This window comes from Pteronotus mesoamericanus, unplaced genomic scaffold (genome assembly GCF_021234165.1).
Source record: "Pteronotus mesoamericanus isolate MK-2021 breed Mesoamerican mustached bat unplaced genomic scaffold, CSHL_Meso_final scaffold_54, whole genome shotgun sequence".
In the NCBI taxonomy this organism is placed as follows: Eukaryota; Metazoa; Chordata; class Mammalia; order Chiroptera; family Mormoopidae; genus Pteronotus; species Pteronotus mesoamericanus.
Window position 1 is genome coordinate 54,076,095 of NW_026555321.1, and position 25,560 is coordinate 54,101,654.

The 25,560-nt window shown below is 38.0% G+C and overlaps 1 protein-coding gene across 5 annotated transcripts in view; it reads left to right on the forward strand.

Moving 5' to 3' along the window:
* The window catches only part of MITF (melanocyte inducing transcription factor), a 233,070-nt gene that overhangs the window by 133,520 nt on the left and 73,990 nt on the right, over positions 1 to 25,560 (forward strand). For 4 of the 5 annotated variants that reach the window (XM_054595394.1, XM_054595396.1, XM_054595397.1 and 1 more), the window contains exon 2: positions 10,641 to 10,890. In XM_054595394.1, coding sequence (XP_054451369.1) covers positions 10,641 to 10,890 — 250 coding nt within the window. The remainder of the gene's footprint in view (positions 1 to 10,640; positions 10,891 to 25,560) is intronic. The other variant, XM_054595399.1, reaches the window with a different exon arrangement.

A 25,560-nucleotide genomic window follows, 5' to 3' on the forward strand; every position in this document is an offset into this window, starting at 1 on the left:
TTTCCTCTTTCAGCTCACACTACTGTTTCATCTAGTTTGGCTTTATTCCCCCCCGCCCCGCCAGATAGGCCCAGAAAGTTCCAGATTTACATTCTACCATCTTTCCAAACCTTAGTATAGAGACATTTATTTTACGCTAATAGCTTTAGTCAAAATCCTAGGGCTGACTTATTGGACCATCTTGTGACACAAGCCAATTTGATGTGATTGGCCAGCCTCAAATGTGTTTCTATGTCTGGAATTGGTAGCACCACCATAACCTCATGAACTGAAAGTGAGGAGGCTGATTCTACAAAGTTAAATCAGGGTATTTAACCCTGAAGTGGGACAGGATCCTTGGCAGGAATAAATAACATGTAACTACATATGAGTGAAATCACATGATATCTGTCTTTCTCTGGCTGGCTTATTTCACTCAGCATAATGTTCTCCAGGTCTATCTATAACGTTGCAAAAGGTAAAACTCATAGATGGGGAGCAGAATGATAGCTAAGCAGGGGAGCTTGGAGGGATTAACAAAAAGGAAAAAGGACTCATGGACATGAACAACAGTGTGGTGATTGCCTGGGGGAGAGGGCTATAAAGGGACTAAACAGTAATGGAAACATACAATAAAGATTACATTAAAAAATAAATTAAAAAAGAATGTGACCATCATAAGTCATTAATACTGTTTGTAAGGCTACCTCCTACACCATGACAGGTACACTCATTGAATGCTCCTGGGTCCATAGTTTGCACTTTGGTCTTGATTTCCACTCAGTATTACAAACTTGGTAGACATGTGTGCAGTAATTGTTAAGAATGGCTGTGGAAAGCTTTTGCATTTTCTCTGACCTGTTATGATGTTGTATAGACAAATATACAGAGTATGCCCTGTGCCTGGGAAATTATTTGAGTAAGAATGGAAGGGCTTTCTGTATTTAAAAAGGTCCTTGCAATTATTTTCACACTGATGTCTGAATTCTGTTACTAGATTTTCAAAGTTTTGCATTAAAATGTTCTTTCTTTTAAAATTCTCTAGATGGAGTATCATGCCATGCCATATTAATTACATACAACTCCGAGGGGATGAGTTTTTCAGAGCCTTTTAAAACATGGCAGTTAGGTGTGAATGGGATTCTATGGTTGGACAGAGCAAGCAAGAATTCTGGAGTGAGGTCCAGTAAAAGGATGCTTGATATGAAAGAAAGCTTGAGGCACCTAAACCTCATCTACATTAGAACCATTGGATGATCTGACTGTCAGAGACAGTTTCTTGAAGGGAATTGAATGTTAAGAGTGTGCCACTGCATCGTGGTATCTGTGGAAATGGACATCAGTGTGGTCATAAAGTGAGAAAATGGCATCCTCACATCTGCGGTTGAAAATATTTTTTATTAAGAGATTGACATTCTCTTTAGTTGGACCTTATAGAAATGAGAAGCTCTTTGGGAGTGATGTAAATAACCAACATAAACAAAATCTGATGATGGAAATTGCCTGGAAAAACTGGTCTCTTAAAAATTGTTGGTCATCACTCCTAGTTAAAGAATTTTTTTCAGGCAAACTCTCTCAACATATTTTTATTTTATTTTATAAATTGTGTGTATGTGCTATTGTACTAACATTATATTATAAAATGTACAAAAATAGAAAATAAAAACAATGGATGAAATATATATATATATATACATATAAAGAAATGTTGTAATTTTTTTCTTCCTGTGCCCCAGGATATTCTTTTGTACTCTTTTTTGAAGCATACTGATGTATTGGGATCATTTTTAAGGTTCTCTTGATTTTGATCTAATCAGTCATTGAGATTACTCTTAATGGTGCCAGCTGAAGGTCCAGCTTAAGGAATATAATCTTTTTTGTTAACCCTCACTGGATGATATGTTTACTGATTTTTTTAGAGAGAGAGGAAGGAAGACAGAGAGAGAGAAAAACATTGATATGATAGAGAAATATTGATTGCTTGCCTCCCATATGCACTCTGATCAGTGAATGAACCTGTAACGTAGGTGTGTGCCCTGACTGGGGATTGAACCCAGAACATATCTGTGTATGGAATGATGCTCCAACCAAATGAACCACCAGTCAGGGCAAGGAATATTAATCTTGAATAGATATGAGGAGCCTCCAATTTTTATCAGTGATTTGGGGTCCAGGTGTTAAAAAATAAAGATTTCAGATTTTAACTTAGAGATATTGGTAGTTCTTACTTTTGAGTATGTTTTCCTCCTTCTGTGTAATGAAAAGTACAGGAATACTGTGCACTTTGGACACCGTGATATCCCTCATGTTCAGCAGAACCTGGCCTTTGGAAAGCATTCAAATATTTTTTTGAAGGAAAAAAGAGGATAAAGACTGGCTACACTTTACAGGTTCTTTTTATTTTCTCTTCACTGGAAACCTGTAGCATTAATTGTTTTAGTTGGTAATATTGTTGGAAAATGCTGGAATTTTGGCAGGTTATCATTTTTTTCTTTTTTTTACCATTAAAACACAAGGTTGGCAGTGACAAAAGTCCAGAAGATCTCAGTTTTTGAAGCTAAACTCTGAAATGTGGTACTTTCACATTTAAGTAGGTTATATTCTCACCTATTTTAAGTACAAGTGACAATGTCTTACTTTTTCAATTTCAATATTTTCTTATCGGTATTTGCTTCCACTGTACATGGTGAAAAAGTCATCCTTACATTTACAAAGTGATTACTTTGACTGGAAAGATTAAGATAATAGAAATGCTGATCATTTTGAGTGTTAGAATGTCATTTAAAAAGACATATCCATTTACCAACCCTTCAGTGATTTGTGCACTTGGAGGCACTCTAAAAAGACTCCTAAGAATTTCTTTCAGCTGACAGAACAAACTGGTTTGGGGCAAGTTTCCATAGATTCAGCCTGTGTTCTTTTTAGTTTTCATAAAGTGGTTGTAACCAGAAAGACCCATTGGCAATTTCTGGACTGATATTTTTGTCCGTCTGGATTTATGGCCCATTGGCAGGAGTTGTCCTCCCATTCCATCCCACTCCACACGTTGACTCTGTATTGGAAAGACCCTTCAGAGCTCTTGTTAGACTTCCAGTGGTAGAAATGGAATGTGAATTTCCTCAGACATGGATGAAAGTATTCTGGTCCTGGACTCAGAGATGCGGGTTCACATCCCAGCTGGGTGATCTGGGGTATTTAACTATTAGTTCACGAACATGGCCAAGCATCAAAATCAATTGCAGAATTTTTGTAGACATTGATTCCTGGGACTGACCGAAACTGAAATCAATTTCTAGGGATGGAGACTGGGCATTTTGATTTTAGACAGTGTACTCAGCAGACTTCATGGTAGTCAGCCTTGTGTATCTGGAAACCCCTGTGGCTTAACCTATCCATGACATAGCTTTCTCATCTGTACTTTATGAAGATAAAATTATCGTGCCTTTTTGTGTCTTCACTGTGGATGTGAACATCAGCTGTTGTGCTTTCCTGGACAGAATTACATTGTGCCCTGCTGCAGGCAAATGCTAGGCTTTGAGCTCTATCAGCTGAATGATTACATTATAATCATTCTCCAGGTATTAAATTTTCCTGGAGAAAAATGCTAGGATTTTTACTTTATAACTCATGAAATAATCACAGGATAAATTATCTTTTCTCTTCAGCTCTGAAAAACTTGTGAAGTCCTCTGAATTAAATATGGATTGCCTAAACCTTAAAAGGTGAATCTGCTATGGTCCAAACTTACATATAGGCATATACAAAGTCACTCCCCTGCATCAGGAAAGAAGTAATATGTTCATAGTTTAATTTTTTTATTGTTTACTAATTTTTGAATCCTGTTCACATTTATTAGACTATGTTTCAGTCATTGTGCTTAGCTTTTAATATCTATTACAAATTTTAATCATCACAATGCTGACAGGCAGATATATTAAACACTCTTTATAAATAAGAAAAATCAAAGCTCAGAGATGGACTAACTTGCTCACAATTACAGATTAGTAAGTGGCAGAGCTAGATTCTGTGTGAGGAAATGAAAAGAGGAAATGCAGCAAAAAGTTTATCAGCTCGTTCTTCAGCCTAGACCAAGTTTCAACCGACCACCAGTTTCCTACCTTGAATGACCATTATGGGTAGACTAGAAACTGATTCTTCATAAGGCCTAGTAAAGGATTTGGCTTCACTGTCAAAGGTGAGGAGTAGTTAAACAGATATTGTTTGTATGCTGGGGTTATGGATTTAATGGAATTGCTAATATACTTAAGTGGTTAATGAAAGCAGGGGAATTAACTATTTGAATTTTGGAATGTACCAGATAACCTGGAGCACATAACCACCAGGTAGCTGGTGTCCATATATCAGCTGCTCGGTTGAACACTTTAACAACTAATATTCACTCACTCAGCCAGCACAGTACCTTTGGGAGGAACATTTTGGAGAGGTTTAGAGAGGTGTAAGAGCTCCTTAAAGATCATTGCTCACCAGTGACTGAACTATTGGGTTGGCAGAAAAGTCTGTTTAGTTTTTTCTGTAAAATAAAGGAACATTTTTTCATTTTCACAATAACTTTGTGGATTTGTATAATTTGAAAATGTTGGCTATTTCCCATGTGGTATAATGTTGATTGCTTTCAATTAATGTTTCAATTTGATTGCTGTCAACTTCGACTGGTCTACCTGACCATGGAGCATCAACCAGCGAGAAATATCCAGCACAAAACTTTGCAAACCACTTTTCGATCAGTTATAGCACCTTCTCCATACACTGCACAAATCTTTTGTGTTTCAGTTGCATTTTTATTATTTGAAATAATAAAAGCACAATATGCCAGAAATGTTGCAGAAATGTATTTTCTTCCATCTTCACTATTAAAATGGTTACACAAAAATTCACCAATTTTGATAAGTTTTCTTAAAGTGCATGCTGATATGACAGCTGTCACAATACAGTCTAACAAAATTGTTTTGAATAAAGTTAAAGACAACTAAGTGCTACTAGAGCTATCTTACAGGAAAAAAAAACAAAACTTTTTGGCCAGCCCAATAAAAATTAAGCCCAATTGATTCAGCAAATCCCAGTTCTCAGGGAAGCTGTGTGTCTAACTTTCATGATTCAGATAAGTGCCAGTAAAGACTTTTACCTCTTAAGTTGACTTTCAAAGGGTGATTTCTTATGGTGGAGTGTATACCTTCTCATGTGGAACTAGATAAGAGTCAGATAACCATAGTAATTGACTTAATTCTAAGGCATCTCATAAAAATTATATGGCCATTGCTTTAAATTATGTGAGATTAGAGACCAGGTAGTCCCAGTCCCTGTCAGAGAGGAAATACTCAATAACTGTTTGTAGAATAAATGAACTTTACATAACCTGATTACAAAGGAATCAGAATCATGGAATTAAGATTACCTAATGCAGCTTGAGCTTAATTGGCCCTGGATAAATTCAGTTAGCTTTTAAAATTAAGTGCATTTGGGCAGTTTTCCTTGTTTACCATTAGTAGCTTATGGATCAGGTCCTTACTTTAAAACTGAGCTTTGTGTTCACCTCTAATGTTCTCATCTCAATTACGAGTTTAAAACATTAAGCTCATTTGTCTTGCTAACATTTGGAATTTTGGATAGCTTCATTTTTATCTTTAAGGTGATAATTGCAGATTCAATTATTTTTAAGAGAAAGGGATGCTAAAAGATCAAAAGTAAAGGTGAGACTATGGGAGTTATTTTAATGATGTAGAAATATCCCTCAGGGAGTGTGTGCAGTGAAGTGGCCACAGTCTTCCTTTGCACTTTATTTTTGGAAGATTTATTAATAACATGAGTTCGTGAGCTCTGCTAGATTTTCTTTAGCAGAGTTTTATTTATACAGGTCTACTATCTCTCTTTTTTTTTTTTTCCTTGATTGGATATTTCAGTAAATACTTTAAATGATATTGTTGTAGACTTTAAAGTCCAAAGCCTTAATGTGGTTGATAACTTATAATTTTAATTTAAAATGTTTCAAAAATGCTTTACTGTTAATTGAAAGGATTTTTCCCCAGTACCACAACCAATGGTTTGTCTTGAGCAGCTAATTAGTGCGATTATTCCACAGCTGCCTTTGCTAGAGCACAAAGGTTTGCTCCTGTTTTTATCAAAAGGATCAGCCTCTCTGGGAATGTTTTAACCTGACAGGCTTTGAATACTAAGACTGTTTGTTTGTTGGTTTGTTTTAAATAGTACCCCCTACTCCTGCCCTCTTTTTTCATGCTTTAGGAAAGTACAGTTTAGTTTTGATTGTGTTTTAGTAGATCCTTACCAGGTGAATAGATTATTTTCAGTAGTGGCTACTTTTATTATGTGGATGAGTCCATGATGTTACAATGATAAGCAGGCTATCAACATTGTTCAGTCTATGTGTGTCACTGTAAAAAAGAGAGGGTTTAATTCTTCTCGGATGCAGAAGACTTCCAGGAGAGTCAGCATGCTGGAGACAGTCACTGTGTTCCCATCTTATTGTCAAAATACGGTCTGTGTTGGACCCAGTCTCCTTTTTCTAGCCAAATGGTGACTTTGGTCACTAAAATCATTTTTTCATGTTTTTAAATTAGTGTCATATATTTTGCCATTGAGAAAAATCATTATGGTTTTATTTAACTTAGGGTGAAAAAACTAAAAAAGAAATTTACCTATAATTCCACTCCCACTCTGGCAGCTATGATCACGTTTTAACATTCCCTGCTAGTCATTTGTGTGTATTTTGAGCATACACATACTTTACTTACTTTAAATTAAAATGTGAATACATTTTTGAATGCTATCATTTAATTTACTTCTATGACATGCATTTTCCTCTTTGTTCTACATTTGTGCATTTTAAAAAAACTATATTTTAAATTTGTGTATCATTCATATATTATGATTTACTTTTCTTAAAACTGTTTTATGCTTAAATATTTTAAATGGTTTTATTTGTCCCAAGTCTTGTTGAGATACAATAGATACAAATATATTTGCGGTATATAACATGATGATTTGATACATGTATATATTGTGAAATGATTACAATCAAGCTAAATAACAGAACTGTCACCTCATATAGTTACCATTTATTTGTTTTTTCATAGAGAGAAGAATTTAAGAATTCTCTTAGCAAATTTCAAGTACAGGGTACAGTATTCTTACCTATAGCCTCCATGCTGTACCTCAGATCACCAAAACTTACTCATTTTGTAACAAAAAGTTTGTACCCTTTGACCAACATTTCTCCTCATAATGTACTTAACCGTTCTCATATTAAGGGACAAATTTAGGTAGTTCAGAGTATTATGCAATTTGAAAATAGTTTGTAATATCAGGTTTTCTACGTTTTGAATGATTTTCTTAGGAAAGTTATCCAATAATGAAATTCTGAGTCAAATTGCATGGATGGAACTGGAGAGCATCATGCTAAGCGAAATAAGCCAGGGGGCGAAAGACAAATACCATATGATCTCACCTGTAAGTGGAACCTAACCAGCAATACAAAGATGCAAGGAAAATAAGAACAGCAACACTGAAAGGAAAAGAAACCAACAGAGACAAGAGGGAAGGAGGGAGGGGTGGGTGGGGGGAAAGGAAGGGAAGAGGAAAGTCAAGGAACATACAGCAAGGACTCATGGACAAAACCAAAGGGGAAGGATTCGGGGAGGGAGAGGGGGGAGGGGGCAGGGGAAAGTGGTGGGGGGAAGGCAGAGACAAATGTATTTGAAAAATAATTAAAATTAAAAAAAATTGTATGAACAATTTCACAGCTTATGGTAATACTGTTGTTTTCTTAAAGGATTGTAATAATAAAAGTATACCAGCAATGACTCAGAGTGATATTATCATTATACTTTTTCATTAGTGAACATTTAAAGATTGGATCATGCCTTGAATACTGTTTTGCATCTCGCTTTTCTAAGTTTATTATATGAGGTCTGTCCAGAAGGTATCCAGCCATGTAATATGAAACATAGGGACATTTACTGAAGAAGATACAAGATTCAAGAAACATTATACATAGGACAATGTTGCCTCAGTTTCCTTCAAAGTGGGCACCTTGGGAGCTCACATAGTTCTCCCAATTGCTGTCAGCTGCCCTATTGTATTTTCCTGAATCTTATCGATGGTCTGAAATCTTTTTCTTTTTGAAGGTGATTTTAGTTTTGGGAAAAGCCAGAAGTTGTCGGGTGCCAAATCTGGGCTGTATGGGGCTGAGTCAACTGGGTGATTTGATGTTTCACCAAAAAACTCTGCACATGATGCATGAGGTGTGTTGTTATGATGAAGTTGCCAATCATCACTTGCCCATTGCTGCAACCTTCTGAGTTACCTGAATAGTTTCCACAGAGGAATGTTCAAGCTTAATACAAAATTTGATGCAGATTCTTTGCTCTACTTGCTCAGTCATTTTAAATGCGACTGCCACACAGTACACATGACTCCTCAGCAGCATTTACTACCTCCACTGATGAGTACAGTGATGTCATGATTGTTCATACATGCACATTCCAGTCCACTCTCCTTGGCTGCCAAGTTACATCAATGTCACACAAACCGTTCTTGTTATAGTAACAATGCTTGGACTTTTTACAGACACACCTCGTATTATGTGCCCCCCCAATACTTCCAGTACCCTCTGGCACTACGGATACATAAATATTACAGTATTATTGACTACATTTTATGTGCTGAATATTACATCTCTGTCACTATTTTGTAGCTACCAATTTGTACATCTTAATCACTTCATCTTTTTCACCCAGCCCCCCGTACTCCTTTCCTCTGGCAACTATGTGTGTTCTCTCTGCCTATGACCCTGTGTCTCTTTTATTTGTTCATTTATTATGTTCTTTAGATTCCACATATAAGTGAAATCATATGGTATATGTCTTTCTCTGAATGTCTTCTTTTACTTAGCACGATACCCACTAGATCCATCTATGCTGTTGCAGATGGTAGAGTTTATGATTGTCTAGCCACTATGCTGTACACCTGAAACTAATGCAGAATAATATTGAATGTCAGCTGTAATTGAAAAATAAAATTTTAAGTCCTTTTCAACAAAATAAAATAAATATGCCTTAAAGAATGCATAAAATAAGTTTATTATATAGTTTTGTTTAAAATAATAAATATATTTCTATATCATTTTAAATGGCTGCATAGTATTGGCATTATATGAACGTATCACAGTTCACTGAAACAGTTTCCTGTGGTGAGTAACAAGTAAACTGCTAGGGTGGTTTTTATTATGTAGTTTTCTGGAACCATGGGAGAGTGAAGCACAGACATTTGTCATCCTTTAGTATGTTTTTTTTACCTGCAGAGTTGGAAGGAGTACATAAGGAGAGACAATGATTGACAGGCTTTTTTTTCCCTGTTAGAAGGTAAAGACAATATTGGGTTTTATTCTCAAGGAAGGAAGGTAAAGGTGCTTCCCTTGAAGAGTACCTTATATAGGAGTGAATATTTTCTGAAATAATTTTCTCCATTCCAAAGTGCTAAAATTTTGTACTGTGTGTCCTAAACATATTTTTTAGAAAAGTATATTGCTAAAAATAAAAAAATTAAATTTTCTAGATGATATTAATAGCAACAGTGACTTTATTGAGGCAGTACTACATGGTGCTCATTGTAAGAGGGTATTTATGTGAATTATTTTATCTGATCTTCACAAAATGTGAGCTAGGGCTTTAAAATATAATGATGCAACAGAAGTTTAAGAAACAACTCTCACTTTAAGTGGATAATTGGGCAAAAAACTATTGTTATTCCTCTTTTCTGGTTATGGTGACTAAGTCAAAGAGGGATTTAAAAACCTGATGTCATGGAGCTGGCAAGATAAGCAATTGAAAACCATATCGTGAAAATCAGGAAATTTTTTTTCTTAACTTATGACTAGCATCTAAGCATTTTAAGTAATTTTAGGGAGAGTAAGTACCCAGCTGTGAGAGAAATCACAGAGTGTGTGTAGGAGAGGGCATGCCAATGTCAATCAGAAGATAAGGCAATACAAAGAAAACCAAGCAGAGAAAAAATGGGGTGTCAAACCAGCTCATCTGCACCCTTTCCCAAAGACTGTGTTAAGTGTTAACATTCTTGTGCAAATGCTTCTTTTATTAATGATTTTTACTTCACGTATCTTAGAAAAATTTCCCCATTGACAAAATTCACCTTTTCTTTAAAGTACTCCATGTTAGTAAACATTTTGGACATCTTCAAGGAATTGAGTTAACAAGTAGGAGTAGTTACTTGGTTAGATTCAGTTATGACAAAGCAAATAAAAAAATTCATTTTTTAAGTGTGGAAATTTGGGTTCCATTGAGATGGATTGCTTCTTGGCCCTTTGTATGGTGGTGCTGTATTTGGTGGTGATGAATAACAGGCAGTATAAAATGTAAAACAAACAAAAACAAATACCCCGATGTAAGCCACATAATAAAAATGCCTACATGTAATCAAGCTGACTTATTTTAACTGCTAATGACTTTAGTCCTGTCACCTCTTGATTTTCAATTATGTGGAGTCCTACTCTACAACTTGATTATATTTGCATAGGCTCATTTTATAGTTTGGTGTAATTTAGGGTACCCCAAAATGCAAATGAAGGATCTCATTAGGAAACTAAATGTATGTTTCTTGGTTTTCCACAGCAGTTCCGAGGAGCATCCTGGGGCCTCCAAGCCTCCAATAAGCTCCTCCAGTATGACATCACGCATCTTGCTACGCCAGCAACTCATGCGTGAGCAGATGCAGGAGCAGGAGCGCAGGGAGCAGCAGCAGAAGCTGCAGGCGGCCCAGTTCATGCAACAGAGAGTGCCCGTGAGTCAGACACCAGCCATAAACGTCTGTGTGCCCACCACCCTCCCCTCTGCCACCCAGGTGCCGATGGAAGTCCTTAAGGTATGTGAGCATCACTCTTGTTGGTTGGACCAAGCCCTCTCCCAAACCAGTGTTTTACAATTTCTTGATGTTTTATTTGTCTGAATGTGTATTTGGTCATATTGACCTGCCTGAATCATATTTGTCATTGCCAACCCCATTGATTCCTCCATGGCTTTGTATTTGCAAACTCTTCTAAGTTTAGTGGTAACTCTCATTTAATGGGATAAGAGCAATGTTCCATGAGAAATCACAATTAGGAATAGGTGTGTCTGCCGTAGCACTATCTTTCCGTCTGTCTTTGGGAGAGTTTCAAAATGTACAAGTTATCTAAAATGAGCCTCTTCTAATAACATATACATTTCCCCTATTATGCTCCATGGTCATTCTTTAATTTTCTTTATTTAGTAAATAATTTTGGCTATAGAATCTGACTCTTTTAGAAAGTCTCTTCAGATATAAAACCGTAGAAGAGCTTCCTGCGCTTTAATAACCAGGGCACATAATCCTTTCACTGCAGTGGTTGTCTGTTTTGGGTCTTTCATTCTAGCAGGGGTGAAAACTGCAGGAGCTTGTTGGTCATCTTTCTATTGGGACATATAGCTTCCTAATTACAGGGAAATTGTAACAAGTTTAAGAATAGAATTACATCTCACGCATGTGTCCACAGCACATTGGGAGATACTCCAAAGTGAAAGATACACACTCTGACTCTTAAATATGTCTGATGCAAAGAAAAGGAGAGAAGTTCCCTTACTTTAAAAATTTTTTAAAGTAAAAAATTTTTTAACTTATTCAATTTTTTAACCTATTCACCTAATTGATGCATTTTGAAGAGTCCCAAGTGTTACTGTTCATTAAACAATGTGAACTTTACACACTGGTGATTCATTGTTGGTCTTTGCATTCATTTGTGTGGTCAAAAAGACAAAACAAAACCTCTCCCACTATTTCAAGTTTATTACTAAAGCTAGTAAAGGGGATGATGTGTTATAATTGGGAAGCATTATATAATAATCCTTACCTGGAAGTAGGAAGGAGGTTCTTTAAAACAAATTTAAAGTCAATTGTTTTTTATTTGCAAAAACTCCTTAAAAATGCAGTGATGAAATAACAAAACTCTTACATGGAAAGAACCAATTAAAATTCTGTTAGGGCAAAAAAGACCTGAACAGTTCAGCATAAAAATTTTATTCTTATGTGATTGAAGTCCTAGATATTGCCTTAAGTAATAGATATTTTATTTCCTCACCCTCTTCCCCAAGTAAAGGCAAAGTTTTCTCTTGGAAATGGATTAGATATTAAATATTTCTGTTCTGTTTGGGTGAAGATTGACAATCACTAAGCTTTTATAGATTTAAGATTTATTTAAGACAAGTTGTCTTCTGTTCACGGAAATCATAATTGTTTTGTCTATACTTTTGAATATTTACAGTTGTATGAATTAATAATAAAATGTGGAGAAATATTTCTGTTTTATTTACTGTAACAGTCACCTTTTTAGATCTGAAGGACAACTTTTATAAGAGATAACAGGGGTTTGTGCTAGTAGTAATTTATGTCCAATTCAAAGGTAATATTTGATATTGTATTAAAGTATATTAATTAAGTCAATATTCCTATTAAGAATATTATGTCCCATGGTGGGAAAATTGCCCAAATGCAAATTTGTTGAACCATTTCCATATCATCTTAAAAATGGACATCAGTCCTAAACGTCTTATTACTTAAAACATCATTTTGAAAATGATTAAAATTAAAATCTATACTTAGTGGTTTTCCTCATATTTCGCATAGTGATAATACTGGCTTGAGCTACAGTTCTCACTTTAGGTGTGCCAGAAAAATGTCTAAAGTGAAAGCACCAGTAAATTATTTGACCCAGGAGACTTAATCCAACTAAAAATGAGCATTTGATAAATTTATATTTCATGTTAAATATAGTTAATCTCCAATGTGTGCATTTTTATACTTTAGTATATAAAGTAGTGAAGTATGTCATATAAATGAAGAATAAGAATTGTTGGCAATGCGATGAGGAGTGTGGGATAACTATTGAGACAGAATTTCGTAACCTTAAGTGAAAGACCAAATAAGAAGATGTGATTTCATATGACATTGTAAGAAATTCCAGTAACACTTTATGAAGCAGTCATAAAAAGTGATTGCTTCAGATACTTAAAGCCTTGGTACTTTATAAAAGTAGTTTACGTATTTTCAGAAGTTTTATGTATAAAATATTATGAAATATTTTTTGTAAAAAGGTGAGATAAATATGGTCTTTTCCTTTTAAAATCATAAGCATAATTTTATAAAGTAAATGATTGCTGGTGAAAGTAGTCAAATTGCTTAATCTTGGACCATTTTTGATGAATTTACATATTCAAGGATGAGTATGCTAATTGAGTGCATTATGATACAGATTATATTGAATAAATATTTTCTCATACTGTAGCCTGAATGAACTCTTCATTTAGTTTTTAAAGGTTTAAATTGCCCAAACGGGACACACCTGCTTCTCAGTGGGGCTGGAGGTGTATCATGTGCTAGAGAACTCTGGCTAAATCTCTCCATCTCCCACTGGTTTGCAGGAACTTGACAGAAGATCACACACATTAGCTCAAGTTACCAACATTATACTATCAGTGGATTGAATGACTGATTTGAGAAGCTAAATTAGTGTTTTTGGGCTAATCCCTTTTTTTGGCAGAGTTATCCTTAAAAAATATGAAGCCTTATAGAGCATGTTTAAAAATTGTTCATGGTGTCCGGTAAACTAGGTGTAGTCTTTGGAATTGGTATTTGAAGTTGGAAATATGCATGACTTATTCTCCCATGGTCATTAATTTTAGTCTGTAAATTCGAGAAGGTTTACAAGATCAGTCTCTGGTTTCTGTATTGATTTAATTAATTTATGGCTATTGTTGATTTTGCTGATTTTCATATTGGGTGACATGGGATGATTAGACTTATTGCTGCATATAAGTACTAGAGATACCTTCTGGATTTAAGAAGAGCCCTACTGAAGTGGATATTTAATTAAAGATACTTCTTTATCATAAATTAACCAATATAGTGCATAATATTTTTTGAGGTAGTGAACACATCCTGTATTTTAAATTATGAGTTATCAAAAAGAGCCATTAAAAACCATTAATGGAAGCAGTTTCTTCTACAGGTGGCTGTTGACATAGGAATCACACAAACCTGAGGTTTGAAATTTGATCTAGCTTCTTTCAAACAAAAGCAGAGGACCAAGGGATAGACCTTGTGGACACATATCAGGTCTCATACCTAAAGAAGTGTTGTGTACCAGCCACTCACTGTGTTATTGTTTACACTCACATTAAGCATGTGTTTTTACTGTCCCATCTGTCTAACACAGATTATCGGAACACCTGTTTGCTCTGATCTTGGACTGGCAAGTTCGTCAAAATTTCTCTCCCCACTCCTTCCCGCAGCATGGACTCTGAAAGTTTATAGCTTTAGAACATTATCAGTTTATAGTTTGAAAACTTTCTCTTTAGAAATTTGTAGAGACTTGCCAAGGACTTCTACCTCTCTTCCTTCTTTTCTTCACTGTGGATTTTAAAAATATAAAGGCAAGGTGTTTTCTCTGCAGCAGATTATACATTGAAATTTCCTGCTCTGCTTAGGAGAAAGGTTATATGAATTTAAAACCAAAAGTAACTTTAGGATATTTTAAGTAGTTTCAAAGAATTTATATTTTAATATTTCCCCATATTATCTCAGACAATCCAACAAATTAGGCAGATTGCTGCAGAATTAGATATGATTGATGCTTGCTGTTCATCAAATACAAAAACATATTTTGCAGGGCCTGCTACATTGTAAACCCAGAGTACTTTGGCATTTATTTGGTAGTCATCTCGTACTGTGATGTCCTGTTTGGATATTTAGTCTATAGAGTTGGGATTCAAATGCTACTTTGTCCCCCATTCTACACCCAGTGTCTTTGAGCTGTTGCTGATGAGGGCAAGGGCAGGTGACTGGATTGCTGGCCTTTCTTTGTAACTTACGAAATCTACCTGGTGTAGAATTTTCAAGGTGTTGCTGATTTTTTAGGTATAATAAAGACTCTCATAAAAGGGAGTGTGGAGTCACAGAAGGATGGTGGGTCACAGATTAGCAGGAAGGATACTCCCACAGCTCACTGTGCATTTCAATATTGTTCTGGTTTATTTAGCTGGGGATACAGAACTATTAGCATCATGGTGGCTACAAGAAGCAGGCACAGATGTGGCACGTCTCAGATCGGCTTGCCTTGGTCTCCTTAGGTAGAGGAGTCTTTTGCTAGAGGCACTGTCCTCATAAGAAAGGACATCTGAGAATTCTTCTAGTATCATGGTTTGTGGGTCATCATGTATTTATTCTGTTCATCTGTGGGCTGTCATGTATTTTTGTCACCCATGTGAGTTGCAGAAGCCTTGATTTCTGTGAGCCTTGATTTCAGGACTGTTTATGAACTTTGGTGTCCTTTTGTTCTTGGATCAAACTCTGTGTTTGTAAGGCCACATCCTCCTTCAAGGGGACAAGAGCCTCAGTTTCCAGGTTCTCAAAGAGAGACCTCATTTCCCTATAGGGTTTTGAATTTCCTAGTATTATCACTTTGATGTGTTCAGTGTCACACATGAGGTAATTCTTTTTCTTTTTGAAACTCATTTTTTACTGATTTTTTTTAAAAAAGTTGCAGGTAATATTTGTTAACTTGAAACAGATCTTCACAGTGCAGAAGAAAAAATGCACAGGATACTCTCCTTCCCGCGCTTCCAGTGCCTCCCTTGTGGGGCTCCAGGAGGGGTTGCTGTTCATAGTTAGAGTGCAGCCTTCCTAACCTTGGTGCTTTCCAAGCCTGCAATGGCTTTGTGTGGCGGCGAGGTTTGAAGAAACATAGTAGGCAGTTTTGGTCAGGTAGTCATAATCTGCATCTTTCTCTTTGTTCGCATTTGCAAATGGAGCAAAAGAAATAGAATTTTTTTCTTCCTGGGTTGTCTCTAGTTTTGAGAATGTGGCTTCACACTCATTCTTCCTTAGGCAGAATGGGGACTTCCAGCTGGTTTGAGAGCAGTTAAACTATTCCTATGTTACACGTGTGTCCCCATTGGCATGGACACTGACTGGTGGCCTGTTTACTCTCATGCTGTGTGTGACCACTGTGGGTAAGGACTAAGGTATTTCAGGGCTGGCACAACTAGGTGCTCCTTAGAGTTGTCCCACACTGTTGGTGAAGTCAAACAACACAGGCCAAGTCATGCAAAAATCTTAGTAGATGCCTGTTAATTAATTTTAAGATGTCGTTTTCTGTCTGCACTACCTTTAGTAACTAGTAACTCATAACAAGAAGCTGGCTGAAGAAAGTCATCTTCGCTTAGATTTTTAGGTTTGGTTCACTTGAAAGGGCAGATCCATGGAGAGCAGCTATCTAAAACAAATTATTCAACTTTGACACAGCACAGCCTATGAATTAATTCTACTTTTCTGAAAACACCAAAATATCTGCTGTGATCACACATTCACTTGATAATATTGGCACTAAATGGAAATGATTTCTCCCCCTATGACCACACAGACATTTTTATGTGGCCAAGGGGCACAATAGAATCAGGATGGTTTGATTTCTTCTTGTGATGGTTAGGGCCAGCTGTGTTTGTGGACACCTGCACCATGTGGGTTTGGGGAGGGACCCTTCATCTTGACAGTGTGCTACTTGGCAATCACTGAAGTCATCTTGTGGATCTACATGAGGAGGCAGCTGTTGTTTTCTGCTATTAAGAGACCATATGACAGGTGCACTCTTCTTTCACTGGCGTAGTTTTCATAATTCCATACTACTTACTGGGTGTCAGAGTAACATCTTAAGGAGAATGTTAAGGTCAGGGGCTTAGGAATGAGGACTGAAAATTGGAGTGGTCCTTTTTTTGGTGTGGCTCTGTATGTTAACTTCTTTTTCATGTGATGAGGCCTGTAGAACATGCATCTGCAGAAGGGGTGATATTGCTCCCAGAGGGGCTAAAATTGGTTCTTGGAGGGCAGAAAGTCTTAAATGTTACAATGGTTTGTGGCCCTCTAAGGAGCCATACTAATTACATAAATGGATATATGAGGGTGGGGTGTGTGTGTGTGTGTGTGTGTGTGTGTGAAAATTTCATGGGGATGGGAATGAGGAAGAGGTAATCAGGGGAAAAATATTTTAAAAGGCCGCTTATGGGAGTGATGATGAAAAAAAAAACATTGAGAAACATTCTTCTACTCAACATCTTTCTCAGCTCCTCTTTGTGTTGTGTTTAGAGTACTCTTATCAAGGCTCTTTAAACTGTGACTGCTACAATCCAGGTGGTCTGTGCCTCCCTAGGAGAACTGTTAGAATAGCAGGCATGGTTAGCTGGTTCAGCATCTCCATGTCTCAGATGTGGAAACTGAGACAAAGGGGTTAAGGAACTCACCCAAAGTCACTGAAGCAAGTGGTGCATCAGGATTTGAACTCACTTGATTGAACTCCATGGATTCCATATCTTAAAACTTTACTAGGGATTACTTGTGTAAATGTGGTACTTAGCTAAAGCAACTTGGAGGACATGACTGCCAGGACTAAACATGTCTATACCTTATCTCATTTATCCCTCTAATAACCCTGTGGTATAGGTAGTAAAAGCCCTATCTTCCACATGGGGAAACTGAGACAAAGAGAGATTGTTCCCAGCTCCTTGTTAAACAGTTAGCTCCATATCCTACCTTAGCAACTTTTAATCAGATACCCTGCTGTCTCTGTTTTCTACAAAGTTCAAGATTGTACTCTAAACATTTCTGAAGAATCAACAGTAGTAACAGAATATGTTAGAGCACAGTAGTAGGACAAAGTGAAACTGCAGAGGCATCTCACAGACATAACCAAAGGTGCATTATCTTAAGCATTTTGAATTAGTAAGGGCCATCCATATAGAACAATGAACATATCTCCATGAGATTCTACAGTATGCCTGATGAAAGACCTGGATGTGTCCTTACATTGACCACAATGGTAATTCATGGTTTAGCTACAGTCATCATCGGTCAGAAGCACTACAGTGAAAGTTTCTGAAGCAACACCCAGAGTGTAACTTGAGATCACTTATGTTCTAGAGATCCTGTTGGCCCAGGCATCACAATTCATCATGCTTTACAGTTTATATTTTTTAATAATACATTTGTTTCACTTTAAGTGATTCTTGAAATACTCAATTCGATAGACCCACACATTTTAATAGGGATTTTCTGCTGAAATTGTGGTTGCATCTGTAGTTTTTCTTCTCTCCTCTGCAGTATTGGAGCTTTGGCTGTATTTTAACACTTGAAACTGGAACTTCAGTTCTGGTTGTTTTTCTGTTTGCTTTTAAGTGAATAACATCAGCTGTAATAAATCTTAAGTTACTGTGTGAAAGGGTCACTAGGTCTTCTTTACAAATGTTACCTACTTAATCCCAGCAATTAAAGGAAGGACTTAGATTTGAAAGACCACTGATTGACTACCTTCCATAGCAGTGATTACCAAGCTTTTTCATCTCATGGTACACAAAAACTAATTATTAAAGTTCTGCAGTGCATCAAAAAATATATTTTTTGCCAGCCTGACAAAAAAATAGGTATGATTTTGATTCATTCACACCAGATGCCTATTTTGTTGGCTGTTGTCATTTTTTTATTTGACAACCTAAGGAAAAAGAGGTCAGTGTCCCTGACTAGATAGTCAGGTATTGCATGTTTTAACAATTCTTGTGGCACACAATCACTATTCTGTAGGCATGCTATTAAACAATAGAAATTGTGGACATGTGTAAGCAAAATCTAATTTTAACATGCCTTCTTAAAATAAGTGGGTGGGATCTGTGTTTAAGATATGTACAGTGGTTTTACACAGGTTATAGCTGCAATCAATACTAGAATCTTGGCTCTTGCCCTAAATATGTCTCTTTTTATTGACTTCTTTGAGCCTGAACTTTAAGGAAAATTTAGTTCTTGACAGCACTATAGTCTTTCAGACCTTGTTTATAAAGTTAGATGTTTTGTGTGTTTTGATTTATAACTTTGTGAAAATGAGATGACTCAAAATTAGAGCACACAAGGCAGCTGAAATAGGAAGCTGTTGAAGTAGAGAATGGTCCTAGGAAAGTGTTTTGATCACTTAAAAAAAAAAAAAAAAGAGAATGTCCTAGAAAAGGATATACGTGACTCTATACCAGACTGATTCTACCAGTTACCTCTGAAATGAGATTTGGGATTGGAGGTGAGGAGAGCATATGCATTCATTCTTAATATAATTAAAATGAATGTCTTTCATGCATTTTATTTAGGAGTCTTAGCAAAGTTCTCCTTACCCATAACTTTTTGAGCAGTACATTTCTGTCAAGTGAGTTTACTAGGTTTACTTTTGAGCATTATATAACTCTAATGGTGTTTTCTATCAGAAACATAGGAAGGTGTATGGGTCCCGAACATGAAAAATGAATAAAAGGATTTGAATCATTAGGTTTTGAATAATTTCTAGAAGTAGTTAAGAGACCCACCATGAAAAGAAAAATCTATTACCTTACCAAAAGGCATAGTTTTGTCATAATCTTCCCTGTTGGCCTTGAGTTTTGTGTAATTAAAATTTAGGAGCTAGAAATTTTGTTAAGACTTAATTAGAAGTGACAAACCAGACACATTCCTGCTGCTTAGGAAAGGCTTAAGAAATTCTTATTGGCTAAGTTACAAATATGTAACATTTTTTCTGAACACTGCATGGTAGTACAGAATGCTTAAAGGTGACAAGATTAGCTATGTTTTTCTAGTGAAGTAGTAAAAATTAGATTAATGAGTACCAGGCAAAGAACCTTTTCTTTTTTTTCAAAAGAAATCTTACCTTGAGTACTTCTGGCTGTGGAGATCGCTGCCTTAATTAGCCACATGTTCTTTTTACCTCCTGGGAAACAAGTACAGGATAAAATTGGGGATCAAGATGTAGCGGCACATTGACTTAGCACACACTGCTAAGTAATTCATCGAGGAATGCTGGTAATTAGCCTTGCCTCTTTCAACTCTTGGCTTATTTCATAAAACTGGTTGAGTTAAAATAATGCCTGCTGATTTATCACCAACACGTTTCAAGACTGAGACTTGGCCCTTAAACAAAGCAATATTGTGCAGCGATGGAAATGTTCCCTCTTGTATGTGTGTTTTTACAAATTCTGAAGGGCCATCTATAGTCCCCTGTTAACTTTGTTGTGTTTTCTTTTACCCCATTCAGCGTATTAGTTGGCTTTCTTTTATCTTTTGGTGAAGAGAAAGGGGGAACAAATTAGAAAAAAGTCCAGGCTCTTGAAGGCTTTGGATGTGAGGTGCTTGTCAGAGTGTATTGGCTCAGTGTGGTTTGATGGAATTTAATTTGAACCCTTCATCTGGTAAGACAAGCTGTAGTAATGGCCTTTGGTCATCCTGCATTGTTAAGTGTTTGGTGATATATATGACACCCAGGTTAATCTTAAAAGATTGAATTTATGGAAGTACAGACCATATGACTTCAGTCTCATAACTTGGTATCCAAACACAACTCTAAATTATTATTTAGATGACAGATTCCCATTAATGACAACTGATGTGCTTCATTATGCATTGAGGTGTGATCGTCATCAGTATCCTTGCTGAAAATCTAGGATTAGCCTGCCTCCAGTACTGAACTGTGTTGACTTTGGGCATGTTTCCTGTTCTCCCTGGGACTCAGTGTCCTCATCTGTGGAATGAAGGTAAGAGTGCTCTAGAGAGTTTTTGTGAGGGTTAAATGAGATAACTCACCCAACACAGTACCATCCATTGGAAAAAGAATGTAAGCCACATAAAAAGATTTAAATTTCCTATTAGCCACATCAAAGGCAGTAAAAATAAACAGGTAAAATCAATTCAATAATATATTTTATTGCCCTGACTTGTGTAGCTCCGTTGGTTGATTATCGTCCTGCAAAGCAAAAGGGTGACAGCTGGACTCCTGGTCAAGGCACATGCCTGGGTTGCTGGCAGGTCCTGGTCAGGGTGTGTGTGAGAAGCAACGGATCGATGTTTCTCTCACACATCAATGCTTCTCTTCATCTCTTTCTCCCTCCCTTCCCCTCTATGAATAAATAAATAAAATTTTTTTTTAAAAAAAGATATATTTTCTCACTCCGTGTATCCAAAATATTGTCATTTCAAAATGTAATCAATATTAGAAAAAACCAGGAAGATGGCGGAGGAGTGAATGGGAGTCACCTGACCTCCTCCCAAGACCAAACTGGAATTGCGACTAAATAGTGGAGAAATCACCTGGAAAACAATGGAACGATAGAGGGAGAGGAGGCTTGGAGCCGTGGACAGACAGTGGATTCAACTCTCACATGTCCCAACGGGTGAGAAGTGCGGTGGAGGCTCGTGAGGGTGGGCTGGGTGCCCACGGGCACCAGCGCCAGAGGAACATTGAAACGGCCAGTTAGCTTCCTCCGAGAAGAACAGGGTCTGAACCATAAACAGGGACCCCTAGACTACAGCAGCTGAAACCAGGAAAACACACAGACAAAATGCAACCCCAAAAAGCTTAGGGGGGCTTTCTGCCAGAGACAGGCGGCTGGGAATGCAAAGAGACATATAAAGGGCCAACGCAAAAATTTGCAGTGGCAGCCGCCCTCCTTGATTTCTGGGTAGAGGCAGCAGCAGAGTGGGATGGTGGCTGGGAAAAGATTGGTGAGGAAAACTTTGTGAAGAGAACTGAGACGCTGGCCTACGGAGCCCCGGTGATAAGTCACCTCCCACTCTGCAGCTACCACCTCGCCCAGGCATAAGGGAATCAATTAACATGCTTTTTGTGCGTGTGTGAGCTAGGGGGCTAAGTGCAGACAAGCAGGAAGAAATAGAGGATCCCTGGCCAAAGGGGTCACAGAGCTGCATAGAGAGCCTTGAGGAGAGACTGGAGATAGAGGCGTTGGGGAAAGAATGAGAAGAGGAACTGGGGAGTCCCAACTCCCTCCCAATTCAGTAGTCTCCATTTTGCCCAGGTAGGACGCACCCCCAAAGAGGTAGAAGCCAGGTGAGCACGAGCCAGAGGGCCCGCAATTACAATGCGGTGCACAGAAATAGTGGATCCCTGGCCGAAGGGGTAACAGAACTGCCGAGAAACCCCCGAGGAGAGACTGGAGACAGAGGCATTGGGGAAAGAATGGGAGGAGGAACCGGGGAGTCCAGACTTCCTCCCCATTCAGTAGTCTCCATTGTGCGCGTGAAGGCCACGCCCCCAAAGAGCCAAAAGCTGGAAACCACACAATAGCCCAAAACCACCCAGTGCAGGCGCGTGCACACACGCCTAGTGGCTGGTGAGGGTTAGCCAGCGCTGGCCAGCACGTGTGTGGACCCGTGACCGTGCGGGCTGGCGAGGGCTCCCGCAGGTTGGCGCCCACGGGGCCTGCGAGGGAGTGCACAGATTGGAGAGGGCAGGCGTAAACTGGCGCCCGTGGGGGCCCGCGACTGCAAAGTGGTCTACAGAAATAGTGGATCCCAGACCAAAGGGGTCACAGAGCTGCCCAGAGACCCTGGGGGAGAGACTGGAGACAGGATTAACCAGAGAGTCCTGGAGCTGACTTGCTTCCATTTCCGTGGTCTCCATTTTGCGCAGGCAGGCGACGGCCCCAAAGAGCCAAAAGCGGGGAAAGCACACAATAGAAGACCCTACACTGACCAGTCCCGGGGTGCCCACTGGGCATGGGGGCTAGAGGAGTGCACGAGGTCGGGAGAATAAGTGCCCAGGCGGGCGCGGGATCCTTCCGGGCTGGGAAGCATGCTCAAGGAGACAGCGTGACAGTGCAGAGCAATCCACAGAAATAGTGGATCCCTGGCGGAAGGGGTCATAGAGCTGCCCAAAGCAGGAGTCAGACATAGACAATAGATTCCTGGAGAGCTCAGACAAACGACCCAAGGTCATATAGGGTCAACAACTGACATCATCAAAGGCAGACTCAGAAAGAAAAGTAAAGAAAAAAGTAAATAAATAAATAAACCCGCCCACTACCATAGAAGTTTAATCCATAAAGTCAGGAAATCGAGACAGATCAATTGAAGCAACAGTAAAAATAAATAAGTAAATAAATTATTTACTTAATAGACTCTCACAAAAATGGGAAGAAAAAGAAGTTCCCCCACATGAGTGGAAAAGGGGACTCCCCACAAAGAGAGCTCAATGAAATAGAGGCAAGGGAACTATCAGATATTGAATTCAAAACAATGGCTCTAAGGAAGCTCAATGAGCTCAGCCAGCTCAAAGAGAACTATGAGAAACTGCAGAGAAACTATCAGGGACTTAGAGCAAACTATATCAACCTGGAAAAGGACATAGAAACTATCAAGAAGACACAAGGGGATATGAAGAATACCATTTCTGAATTGAAAAACACAGTAGAAGGAATCCAAAGCAGGCTGGATGAAGCCGAGGATCGAATGAGTGAGATGGAGGATGAGGTAGAAAAAAGCTCCCAGAAAGAACAAGAAATGGATAAAAGACTCAATAAGAACGAAGAGGCATTTAGGGAAATGCAGGACAACCTGAAACGCAATAATATCCGTAGAATAGGGATACCAGAAGGAGAAGAGAAGCAAGGGATAGAGAACCTCCTCGAAAAAGTAATGATGGAAAATTTCCCTAATTTGAGGAGAGAAAGGCTCTCATGGATCCAGGAGGCATAGAGGACCCCACTCAAGAGGGAGTCAAGGAGGTCCATGCAAGGCACATCTTCATTAAAATGGCAACTATTAAAGACAAAGAGAGAATCCTCAAGGCAGCAAGGGAAAAGGAGAAAGTAACATACATGGGGACCCCAATATGCCTAGGAGCTGACTTCTCAACAGAAACACTACAAGCCAGAAGGGAATGGCAACAAATATTCCAAGTCATGAAAAGCAAGGGCCTACAACCAAGGCTGCTCTACCCAGCAAGCCTCTCAATGAAAATAGAAGGGGGAAGTAGGAGTTTCCCAGACAAGAGAAGACTAAAAGAATACATCTCTACCAAACCAGCATTCCAAGATATGCTAAGGGGACTGGTTTAAGCAGATGAAGGAAAAGAATGAGAGAGAAAGGAACACAGGTACAAAGAGAAAAGATGAGTAAGTTTCTATCAGTAATATCTCTCAATGTGAATGGACTAAATGCCCCAATCAAAATACACAGGATAGCTGAATGGATAAGAAAACATGACCCACACATATGCTGCCTACAAGAGACCCACCTCAGAGCAAGAGACCTGTAGAGATTGAAAGTAAAGGGATGGAAAAAATATTCCAAGCCAATGGGCAAGAGAAAAAGGCCAGGGTTGCCATACCTGTATCAGGCGAAGCAGATTTCAAAACAAAGGCCATAAAAAGAGGCCCAGAGGGACACTTTATAATACTTAAAGGAAGAATCTGTCAAGAAGACAAACATTGTAAACTTATATGCTCCCAATATAGGAGCACCCAAGTATATGAGGAAAATCTTGGATGACTTCAAAAAAGATATAGACAGCAACACACTGATAGTAGGGGATTTCAACACCCCACTGTCAAAAATGGACATATCTTCCAAACAAAACATCAACAAGGATATTGTGGATCTGAATGATGCACTGAATCAAATAGACTTAACTGACATATATAGAACCTTACACCCCAAAGAAGCAAAATACACATTCTTTTCAAATGCTCATGGCAGTTTTTCAAAGATAGACTACATGATAGGACACAAAGCAAGCCTCAGCAAATTCAGGAAAATTGAAATAATACCAAACTTTTTCTCAGACCACAAGGGCTTAAAACTTGATATCAACCTCAAAGAGAAATTTCAAAAACTTGCAGGCTCATGGAGAATGAATTCTAGACTATTAAACAATGAATGGGTCAATAATGAGATAAGAGGAGAAATCAAAATATGTCTGGAAACAAATGAAAATGAACATACAACAGTCCAAAAACTGTGGGACACAGGACAGGTAGTCCTGAGAGGGAAGTTCATAGCAATACAGGCTTACCTAAAAAAGATAGAAACATTTCAAATAAAAGACCTAACACTACAAGTTCAAGAATTGGAGAAACAACAACAAATACTTCCCAGAGCAAGTAGAAGGAAGGAAATAATCAAGATTAGAGCAGACATAGAGACATAGAGACTAAAAGAACAACTCAAAGGATCAACCAATCCAGAAGCTGGTTCTTTGAAAAGATAAATAAAATTGACAAGCCTTTAAGCAGACTCATCAGGAAAAAAAGGGAGAGGACCCAAATAAATAATATCAGAAATGAAAGAGGAGAGATAACAACTGATACCCCAGAAATACAAAGGATTGGCAGAAAATACTATGAACAGTTATATGCCAAGAAATTTGAAAACCTTGATGAAATGGACAAATTTTTAGAAAAGTATAATCTTCCAACACTGAAGGAGGAAGAAACAGAAAGCTTGAACAGACCGATAACAGCTGGGGAAATGGAAGCAGTAATCAAGAAACTCCCGGCACACAAAAGCCCAGGGCCAGACAGTTTCACAGGAGAATTTTACAAAACATTTAAGGAAGAGCTAACCCCTGTCCTTCTCAGACTATTCCAGAATATCCAAGAGGAGGGAAGACTCCCAGACTCTTTTTATGAGGCCAGCATCACCCTAATCCCA